This window comes from Haemaphysalis longicornis, unplaced genomic scaffold, assembly GCF_048455015.1.
Source record: "Haemaphysalis longicornis isolate Haplotype H1 unplaced genomic scaffold, Haemaphysalis longicornis Haplotype H1 scaffold_1, whole genome shotgun sequence".
NCBI lineage: Eukaryota > Metazoa > Arthropoda > Arachnida > Ixodida > Ixodidae > Haemaphysalis > Haemaphysalis longicornis.
Genome location: NW_027526203.1, coordinates 332,676,627 through 332,688,283, shown reverse-complemented (window position 1 = coordinate 332,688,283; position 11,657 = coordinate 332,676,627). Strand labels below are relative to the sequence as shown.

The window sequence follows — 11,657 nt, the reverse complement described above, 5'->3', positions numbered from 1 at the left end:
GTTCATAAGTGTTACGAAAATTATTTTCGACAGTTATTATTGATGGAGACGGCATTCTTTGTGGGCATTTTAAAGTCTAGAATATGACTCTGCTACCTCCCAGAGATATAAAGCCGCACTTTAATTCCCGCCTGCTTTTGGTGATGAACTGCACGAAAGTTCTCGAGGTTGTCGCAAAACGTTTTTGCAGCGTCCGTATTCAAGGTGAAACACTGCTGCATGTCACCTTTGTAAAATGAACCTACTATAGATTCCGGAATGTTCTACTACTCTTTGAGCGAATCTGCGGAGGTCGTACCAGGGCGGAGAGCAGTTATGCCGTACCTACATGAAAGCGGAAGCGCGAAACGGCGGAGGAGGAGAACGAAGAGCAAAAATGGCGCATCAGTCGAGCGTGCGCTCGTTGCGCCCTTTTCATACTTTGGCGTTGTCTCGTTCTTCGCTGCGCGGCCACTTTCGTGTACTGTGGATACAAAGTGAAACACGACATGCCGGTGCGACCGCGAATGGAAAAAAAAAATTCAAGATTTGTGCATAAGACACTCTGAATATGGCTTGGAATCCTGGTTAGTAAACCCCAAGATGACCCTATTTTAGCCAGTCTTGCATTTAACCTGCCGGAGCTAACCGTCATCTTGTCACTTGTATCTTTTAGGGGCGAAGCATTTTAGGGGTTTGGGCTGTCGGCGTCTCCTGTCGCCGTCTCATGTCGTCAAGGTAAATCAAGTTGTTGAACGATGGTTAAAAGACAAGTGTTCAATGGACAAAACCGGTTCAATACAAACTAACATGATTTAACACAATTTAAAATACAGGACTAATCAGGATTTAATAGCATTAATAACAAAAATTTGTTTGATTCCGCCTCAAAATTGGTTTCAAACGCCAGGTTTTCTCCTGTAATGCATACTTCTTAGGATGCTGTGGCGTGGGACACTAAGATAACTTACGGCGAGTCTGTCTCATTTAATTGCTTAAATCCGGTTCAACGCAAGAGAGGGCGCCGACTGCTCCTCCCATCGGCGCTTCCCCGGCGCCCAATCAGCGCACGCCGTGTGGCCAGAGAAACTTAAAATCTTTGAATACACTTATACACTGCAGCATACTTCGCTCCTCCTCAAGTTTCACGTTAGTGGAGATGGCCCGGGATTTTTCTTTGTTGTTTTGAAGCGTTCGCGCGTCGTTTTTCGCTCGTAGTACATCATGGACCAACTAGCCCCCCGAATGGTTACTTTTCAGATTCTGTTGGTTCGGTATCGGTGAGAACCGATGCAATCCCCGGCGTGGCAGGGGTCACGCATTCGTTCAGCAATAATTGTGGTTTAAGAAGGCAGCTGCTAGCAATGTGTACTTGACGGCTTTTGTCGGTAACAAGGCCAAAACGTGTGGCAACCGAAATCACTAAAAACGTCCAATCGTCATTTTCACTTTTTTCAACCATAAGTTAGGCTTTAGGAGAGTGCGACTCAAAGAAAGGTTTTGAATTGCTCGAACGAAATTGAAAACACGTGAAATTCCCCAAACTGTCATAACCTCTGGACTCAGGACTTTCCCTTCGCTCGTTCCAGGCCAGCAGCCGGCTCAGGAGTGCCTCATTCAGCGCAATAAAGGCGTTTCAAACCACAGTTGTGCTCCGTAGAGGGACGCCAGTGGACCGTACGCAGAGGTGCGCAGTTACCGCATGCATCACCGAGGTGCCACACTCAAGTTTGACGCCCCGAAAGCGGCTCTCGAAATGCGCGCTTCGCAGCAACCGCGCGGAGCCCGGCGGGCCCTGGCGTGCGCTCATAAAATACGGGGCCGCGGGGGACCCCTCAATTAGGGCTATCGTCTGGTCGACGCGGAACCCCCAATGACAATTAGCTAGCGCATGTCGCGCCGTCCAGCCGGTGTCACCTCTGCGCTGGGCAGCGGACAAAAGAGAAAAAAAAGATAAGAGCGGCTACTCTCGCCGATAAGGATGACCGGCCACGGACATGCGCACTGAGGTATGAACACGGCGGAGCACAAAGAGCGGACTCAGCGTGGCATTCGCGACATCTTTGTCCCGTTATCTATGTGCAATTCATAGCGGCGTGTCGCTTGATACGGCCCGCTTTTAAAAACAAAAACACATCCGATCTAGCGTATGTGTGTGTGTGTGTACGCGTGAGGGGGAGGGGGCGAGGAAAGGGGGGTGCCAGTGGGCAAATGAGCGGCGAGGACTGAGGGCGCCATTTGTTTCTGCTCTCGCACTTCTTTATAAGGGCTCAAAACGACTGACGTAAGTCAGCTGATATCGACGCCACAGCTGACTTAGCTGCTGCCAGTCGGAGCGGCTGCGGACGCAGTGAGGTTCCCGGGTCGAGTGAACGTGGCTGTTTGAGCCCGCGCTCTGCGAAACAGCGAGGACGACCGCTTTCCCTCCTGCCGCGCACACGCCGACCGCAGCCGCCGAGCAGAATGATCAACTGCGTGGCTTTTCAGTACCGGGTGAGTAGTGCACGCCCTTCTCGCGCGCGGGATGCGGAAAGCGCCGTGGTCTCGGAATCGTCGCGATAACGGGACCACAGATACGATAAGGTTCGCGCATCGGCTCAGGACCGACCGCTGAACGGTGTCGCACGTGGTGACGAAGTGAAGCCAGTAGCGGGAAAGGTGTGCATTTATCTCACTATTTGGGTCACGCCAAGGCTGGTGCGGTTCCGAAGCTTTCTCGCCTAGCTATAGCACCGTCGGTGGGTGTTTGACAAGCGTTGTATTTGCTCTTTGAGACCCAAGTCGCAAATACAATGCGTGTGCTCTTTCCCTTTGTTCGCCTCTCGCGTTTTCACGAAAGGCAGCATCCCTTACGCGTTTGCGCTGTATATAACTGGGCTTCCGTATTTTTGGCAAGTGCCAATAAAGACTGAGAAGTAACGGCCCGGTACCACAGAATTTGAGCCACTCTTCAATTGGCGCGGCTTCACAAAAATCGCGCCAATTTTCACTGAAGTATTTTGGCAGCGGGCAAGACTGTTTTGTGAACTGAACCGAGCAAAAGCAAGTTTTCAGTTATAGTTTTTGTTGGTCGGGAGCTCAGCAGAACACCTCCCATGAAAAAAGGAAGTATGTGATCCCTGTACGAGGCTGCTCGTGCTTTGTTTACTTCGATACCTCGTGGAGCGCTCAGAGTAAAAGATGGTAAAAAACGCGAAAAATAGCGCGAGTCAGCGGGACGCAGAGTAGAAGACACACACACAGCGCCCTGAGCAGTCTTGTCCCGTTATTTCCCTATTGCCCCCTTGACAAGCGCGAATGTAAAACGGACATTTCTTGGGTCGCATTTCCTTAGGCGTAAGAGCCCGCTCCTTTTATAGAGAGACTTCTCGCAATGTACGCGCCTGTTTTTGTTTTTGTTTTCATTAGGCTCGAATAATTTTTGCATACTGCCGAAAAAGCTGCATACTGCCGAAAAAGCTTTTTTTTTGCGCATTTTTTGGGCACCGTGCTTCGGTATTTGTTTGGAAGTTGTTTGATGTGAGCAAATTATAGAACAGGCCCCGAGGCACCGATTTCACCCAGAAACTGAACTTACGCACCTAAAAACACCGCTTGAGAGGGGGGAAAATAAACAGGGCAAAGACATGGTGCGCAAAAATAAACATCAAAATCGTGGAATCCTACGTATATAAATCTTAAAAACATCCTTGAAAACGCCAAACATATGATGTGTTCTGAATTGACAAGTTGTTTGGGTTAAAAAATTGTATTGGTACCGTTAAAATACAGCACACACATTGTGTGCTCTAAAATCAATGCCCGTTTTATTTCATGTATTACTGAAATCCACGAAAACGCAGCACAGTGGCGCAGCTGGAGTACCTTCACCTGTACAAGCGCATAAAAGCGGAGAATCCTGTACACCTGAGTCCCACTTCAGAAAAGTACAATTGTTTGTTTCTTTCATGGAATGGCATTAAAAAACGACGGGAAATGAGAGGGCACTGCCTGCCTACATCCTGTGTTCACGTCATGGCAGGCACATCTGCCAAGCCCTCCCGCAAGCTTTCTCCAAAAATTTACCGGAAAGGTACATGTTCATTTCCGTTGCATACGAAGAACTCGCATCGACAGCGCATGGCTACCTTGATCAATTCATACGTTTATTTTACTATTTCGTGATGACTACGATGTCTCCGCCATGGGCCCGTGACACAGCAGCGCCGAATGAACGCCTTGTTGCGTGCTATTCCCTCTGTAGAACAACTTATTGAATGTTTTGTCTTTATAGATGTACAAAAGCATCCTGACAAAAATGCGGACACGCAGCTGAACCTTTATTCAGGGGGATAGACTTGAGGGGCAGCCGCCTGCCAACTAATCAGTGAAAACAGTTCGAAAAAAAAAAATTCGGTGATCTCTTTGTGCGGGGAAGTAGGTAGCTCCGAATATATTCCGGTCCATTGTGGCTTTTGACGCCTTTCTCCAACTTTATGTGAACTGGCGCTTTTGTTGATCTCTTCGATTGGAAATACAATTGTCGCGGTTTAATTTCGAATGAGCGACTTCGTACGAAGAAAACAGCGCAAAACACGAAACAAAGAAAGAAACCACAAATCACTGGCGCTGTGATTTGTACTTTGATCTGATTTGTACTGTGAAAGGTACTTCGTACCTTTGTCACTATGTCGGATTTCCTATGCCGAATTTTCTGTGCCTTTTAATTATCACAGTACACCAAAACTTGTCGTACGTGATGAGTAGAAAGATGTATTATGTACACAAACGCATTCCTGTGTTTACTGATCACATTGATTGAAATGAAAATATGAAACAAAAAATATTACATTGCCGTTTTTTGGCGTAAAGCACACAAAATGTTGCTCATTCCCCTTGTTCAGCACTCTTAATTAAACGCATGAAAAGATCAGGTGAGTACAATTTACGTATATAAATATAAATTATATCCCCACCTAAGGTGCTACACGCATAGACAATTTGAGACTCTCGGATTCTGCATCATCGAAGGAAGCAGAACGCCCACGCATGACATTCATACTTACGGACATTCGTGTCCGCACGTGCATACTCGTAGAAGCCCGTAGACTTGAGCTCAGTTAATTCAAACTTTCGGGTAAATGTAAGATTTTTCGAATCCCAAACCGATCACCTGTGTAAGTGCCATGTTTATACCCGCTAATTTTGAATGGCTTCCGGGTCGTAGCACTTTGATATCTAAAAATTGTCACCTGGGAACTTTTGGAATAGAGCATCATTCGCATTATCAAGCTCAGTATAAAACTTCGAACTACGTACGTACGTAACAAACTGCTTGAGGTTACAACCAATGCAACAGTGGTTTAAACTAACTCAGGAAAAAAAGAATGCTAAGCGGTCACAGCTGAAGGCGCGATGTGAAGTGGACTTTACGTTCGCACTATCTTGACAAGCACGGCCGCAATGCACCTGGGCGGACATTTTTGCGCGATGAGGCATGATGCATTTAAATTCTCGAACATCACTTGCTTTAGTTTGGGTTCAATTTTCCGTCCAACCACTTGAAAGCGTATCTACGCTCGTAATGCTGAGCGTGCCTTGATTTTTACTGAGCCTCCTCATGTTCTCCTTTCGGAATTCGGCTTTCCATCATTAGGCGAATGTTTGCAGTGAAACAACATTTACAGGCAGCGTTTAGATAAGAAAGCACACAGCGTGGCACCATGGTAGGTTCCCAGGTACAGCTATCGCAGTAATCGTGTCACGTTCGCAGCCGCCATGGTACGTTGGCTCCAACTTCGTGGACATTTGTTCCCGCCCTTGTCCATTCCCCGTTCGCAGTTAGCCCCGCTGCTCTGTCCTACCTTCCACACGGGTCTCTTTATCCCCTAGCGCCAACATTTGTTTCGGTTGAATTCGGATACGACACGCACCAAAGGCATTTTTGGCTGTTTTGGGGCAACGTGATGTGGAAAGAGAAACTTAAATGGATCTGTTTTTTTTTTTAATTCTAGTGAGGCGTTTGCTCTGCAAGAACGCCTGGTACTTAATATCGTTCTTTAAAAACAGCAAGCTTCGGGTAGTAGATCGGTAAAAAAAATGTTGCCACCATTGCTGCCGTGGATGTGCTAAATGTATGTCACGTGTAACATGTGCGCTGGAACTTTTCGTGTTTAGATTATCTCAAAACTCCATGTAAGTGAAATATTTTCCCAGATACTAAAACCCAAGTTAACGGGCTTTTAATGTACACGTAGAAATGGTCGCCAATTCTCAATACTACCGCAAATTTACACTTTGTAAAAAAAGAAACGTCCTATTAAAGCCAAAACTCTAACCGCTCCTTAGACGCTATAGTACCGGAATTTTACATCAAGTAATTAATTCAGATTAACTGCGGTCTGATGTGCCCTCTAAGCAACAATTTATCCATTTGTTTTCTACGTTCGTACATACGCACGTCATGACATCCCCATCAATCGTCATTGTTATCATAGTACAGAGCCCTGAACATACAGTCCTCGAGGACCGAGGACTCTCCAAGCACCCTAATACCTAATATATATATATATATATATATATATATATATATATATATATATATATATATATATATATATATATATATATATATATAGTAAGGAAATGAGGGGCTCGTTGAGGAAATACAGAAAGATAGGGCAGCAGTCTACAATGCCAAAGGAGGCATAGGGGTGTGGTTAGGCTCTTTTCTTTTCGGTCTTTTCGGTCTTTTCGGCTCTTTTCTTTTCTTTCGGGTTCGGTCCCCACTCTGGGTGCGTGTTTTTGTTTCTTTCTTTCTTCTGTATATTAAAAAAAATGTTAACTTCATTAACCGTAGTGAAAAAGAAAAGAGCCTAACCACACCCCTATGCCTCCTTTGGCGTTGTAGACTGCTGCCCTATCTTTCTGTATATATATATATATATATATATATATATATATATATATATATATATATATATATATATATATATATATATATATATATATATATATATATATATATATATATATATATATATATATATATATATATATATATATATATATATATATATATATATATATATATATTATATTTATATATATATATATATATAGAGAGAGAGAGAGAGAGAGAGAGAGAGAGAGAAATAATACTTTGGAGAAGGTGCGGCCTCAGACCTCTGCCAACGTTTCGACAAGGAGACTTGTCTTTTTCAAGGCCTTGAAAAAGACAAGTCTTCTTGTCGTTGTCGAAACGTTGGCAGAGGTCTGAGGCCGCTACCTTCTCCAAAGTATTATTTCTATCTGGTGACCATCTTCAAAGCCCTCTCGTTCCCTATATATATATATATATATATATATATATATATATATATGTGTGTGTGTGTGTGTGTGTGTGTGTGTGTGTGTGTGTGCGTGCATGTGAGTGTGTTACGTAAGGAGCAGAAAGAAGGTGTTTAGTCGTTTTTTCATGGCAGCTCGGTCGGTGTAACGTATAGATCCTTGAGGGCAGGCAAATAAGGCATTCGACTGGCACAGTTTTATTTATAGTCATACGCCCTCGAGGGATAACTAGCCGGCAGCTACAGTAGAGCAGTCCCAAGCAATATCCCTGAGTAAACGCCAAGTTTTCGAGCCGGCCACCGCGTGATTACATAATTCCGTGTGGTAGCGTACGCAGAACGCAGTCGCAACCTTCACCGTTCCTCTGCATCTGTTCCCCTCACGGGAGGCCATACCGCCCAAGCGCGAGCGCCAGTAGGCACACTAATGGATGCTAAGCAGTATTTGTGCTGCGGAGCTAGTAACGGCAGTTATGCGAAGAGTGTCATTGCGTGGGTGATTAACTGCGTTGATGGTTGCTGGCCAGAACACTTTCTCAGCCCGACGTACCTCTTTGTCTCCATTTTCACTACATTTTGCTTTTCTTATCCCTACGGCTATAAATGCTTGATTGTCCATTACGCAATACCTGCTTCGGCGGACGCAAAAATGGCAGCATCTCCACTCCGTGGATGATGGCGAGGGTGCGCAGTAAGGGGGCTCGAAATGACATGCAGACACAGGCTCGAATCCTGCCGGTGCCTGTGTGATTTTTGGCGATTGTAAATGCTATGAGCACGGACGCGGACGGACATTGTGAAGTCCTGCGGTGCTCCGCACCTAATAAGCTACTGTCTCCATACCATGTCTCTTAACCCATCATTTGTCCTTGAAAGTTAAAACTCACATCCCTACCTTCTTACCTCAAAAGGCGGGCCCTTGAGGAACCTATAGAATGATTGCAAATAATAACGCGAGGTGCTTCGAACTTCCCTAGAATGTGAAGGCGAAAGCCTAGTTGGACCTTCTGTTGATTGGCTGTTTAACCTTCTGCGGAACTTCGCGGCCGTGCCGATCATCACTTGACCAGCTCACTGGACAGCGCCCTCTGAAGCTCGTTGCGCTCGCTCGCCATCGCCAGGAACCTCCTTCCTGTTCGCCCTCGTCGGTACTTTTACCTCTCAAGGCGGCTCGTATTTCACGTGCGGCAGCGGCCTACCCTCCTCCCAACGCTGCGGTTTTCGTTTCCCAGCGCACGCTCCTCGGCTTGCGCTCTTGTTCTTGTACAGATTTTCTTTACGTCAGAATGCCCGTGCTTGAAACATACAGATCGAAGGCTTTCGCCCTAAAAAAAAGTGACATTTTACACTGAGCAAGCAGTCACCTCAAATGCGAAAAATGCAACAACACTTTGCGAAAACCGCTGTAAATTTCGCCGTAAAGAATAACCTTTACGGAAGAATTTTATGCAATCGTCGCCAAAAGCTACCGCCCCTAGAGTTACAGCTGACGGCTTCCATGTCTCTGGAATCTAGTAGAACAATCTTTTTTATCTCAAACTGCGTTGAAACGGGTGTTCCATTCAAAAATTCCTCTGTGCAAATGCCTTCTATAATACTCGAGAGCTCCAGAGTAATCCGTCCTGAAAGAAGTGCGATGGGCCTAAAAGCTGCGCATGAATGTTGAAACTTCTCTTGAATCCGGAATGAACCCAAATGCCGCTTGAGACTTTCATGCTTGAGTATAAGTTTTTCGCGGCCGTTGGTTGATCATAGCATCTGGCCTAAGTTCCAGTAGCAGCTCCTGAAGTCGCCTATTCAATGACGCTAGTAGCCTCATTTCACGCTGTATTCTCTCCTGAGACCGAGGCTGTACCAACAAGGTTTCATGCTCGCAAGCGAACGATGAACAGAGGTTGCATTCAACGAGGTCGGACCAAGGCTGTAGCTCCGCAACGGCGTCAACATCAAAAATGAAGGTGGCGTTCACACCCTAGTTTTACGGGGCTGATCGAATTAAATTATTGTTTGTAATCGATTTCCCACTTTAGTAAGGGTTAAAGGAGCCATGAAGAGAAAATACAAGTTGGTTTTATTCGAAAGATTTCGTGTTTTATAGTGCCCCCAGCGCTTGTCCGGATACAAACGGTGCTTTATTCACTGAGAAATTAAACAATTTAGGTTAAAATTTTGATTTTCCCGCTCAATCGTGCGTTTTCGTGGTCCCAAGTGACATCACGGGAACCGACCGCTCTGCAGCCTAGAGTACCTTCATTCACGCATCCGCCGTACAGGGTAGAGACACGTAACGCTGGCGCCGCCATGTTCGGTTGCTCGCTCGCCGCCGAAGCAAGTCATTGTGTCAAAACCGCGCTAAAATTATCGCCGCAACGCGGTTTACTGAAGAAGTTTGAATCATATTGTCTGTTTCGCGTTGCTAGGTCTCGTGGGAAACGAAAAGAATAACGCGTTGAGCCCGTTGGCCCAATTGCGGCGGCACGGGACCGTTCAAAGGTTGTCTCCACCCTGTAGCGGTGTTGGTTTGTTCCCGCGTTTCTTTACGTTCCGTAACCTAGATGGCGCCACCATACCGTGGCAAGCGTTTGGTGCGTTTGGTTTGTTTTTGCCCGCATTTAAACCTGACTTGTTTTTGTTCTGGGAGAAAATATTCGTTCCCTGAAACAGTGCTCGCTCGACAAATGGGGTCACGTAAGACACCGTTGCTTGCGTCAATCGGCCAGTGTCGTCTGAGACAACCCCAAGCCCCATAGTGCTGTGCAGCTAAACCAAAGCATGCTGTGCGCAGTACGAACAGCAGAACGCATCAGTACTTCTATGTTTACATGTGCTTTCGTAACTTCCACTGTTTGTCCCATCATTCCTATTGCTTTGTAAAGAATGTGCCCTAAATTTAAGCGCAAATCGCTCGTTAGTCTAGTTTGTAAGCTCTACCTAATTTGCGTCTGCTTCTGCCAGCCTCCGCCAATCGCAGAGCTTAGCCCATGTGACATCACAGGTTCTGTTGCGGGAAATGAGCTGGTGGGTCGCATGACCATTCCCGTTTTTCCTAATTATGTAGCTTATTTGAGCGAAGTTTACGTTAAAAGTGGTGTCAGTATGATTCTAACGAGACAATCTTTTGAATGAACCAAACTTGTGTTTTCTCTTCATGGCTCCTTTAAGGCTTGGGCAAGTTGGTGCATGATTACAAAAGGGGAACAGCGCAAACTTAGTCAAAACACAAGAAGAAGAATGTGACAAACACGAGCGCTCGTGTTTGTCACATTCTTCTTCTTGTGGTTTGTCTGAGTTTTCGCTGTTTCCCTTTTGTAACCACTTTAGTAGTTTTAAACGCTTCCTTTATTTTTCTAAGCCCTAAAAGTTCCGGCTGTTCAGTTGTGCTATATCGAGAAATCACTTGCCCTGAAAATCAACTTGAGCTTAATGACAGTTTAACGAATGCTTTTAAATGGTGTAATCATTAGGGAATGGCTTTGAATTTAGACAAAACTGCATTTATGCCTGTAACCCGTAGGAAAAATTCACTCCAGTATAGTTACACACGAAATGCTTACCCCTACGGCAAGTCTCTGATTTCAAATAGTTAGGAGTAACACTCACCAGTAATTTATCTTGGAACCAACGTATAGACAACATTGCCTCCTCGTCATTCCTTAAACTCTCTCTCTCTCTCTCTCTCTCTCTCTCTCTCTCTCTCTCTCTCTCTCTCTCTCTCTCTCTCTCTCTCTCTCTCTCTCTCTCTCTCTCTCTCTCTCTCTCTCTCTCTCTCTCATGACACAAATTAAAAAATGCTTCTTCAGATGTTAAGCTCCTGGCTTATCAATCAATAATCAGACCGAAGGTAGAATATGGATGCATAATATTGGACCCGTTTACCAAACATAACACCAATAAACTGGAAAAGATATAAAAAAAAGGTGTAGGTACATATACTCTAAATTTCGTCCGGCTGATTCACCTTTCGATCTAATTAGATCTAACGGCATTGAACTGCTTGAGTCGCGGCGGCGGACGTTTAGGCATGATTTTCTTTCCCTCCTTTTGCGCAGCCAAGCAGCGCTAGATCCGACATAATAGTACATCAGGCACGCATATATCGACAAGGCATACCCTGCATAAACATCCCGGAATCCTGGCACCATACTTCACACGTACAGACACATTTAATTTTTTTTCCGCGGACAGCGGAAGAGTGAAATTCTCGAAAAGGAACTGCGTAAGGATTAATGGTGTTTTCCTTGCTAAGTGTTGGTTGTTGGTCTGCAAACCTGTTCTTATAGGCGAATTCTTGTTTTCTGACTTACGCTTTTCGTTATGATGATGTCACAGAACCAAGGAGGCCTTTTTCTT

At 45.4% G+C, this 11,657-nt stretch overlaps 1 protein-coding gene across 1 annotated transcript in view; it reads left to right on the top strand.

Moving 5' to 3' along the window:
• Positions 1 to 2,256: 2,256 nt before the first annotated feature.
• Positions 2,257 to 11,657, top strand: part of Papss (3'-phosphoadenosine 5'-phosphosulfate synthase) — a 64,451-nt gene continuing 55,050 nt past the window's right edge. Inside the window, exon 1 of the mRNA XM_077683767.1 lies at positions 2,257 to 2,472. Coding sequence (XP_077539893.1) covers positions 2,443 to 2,472 — 30 coding nt within the window. The 5' untranslated portion in view covers positions 2,257 to 2,442. The remainder of the gene's footprint in view (positions 2,473 to 11,657) is intronic.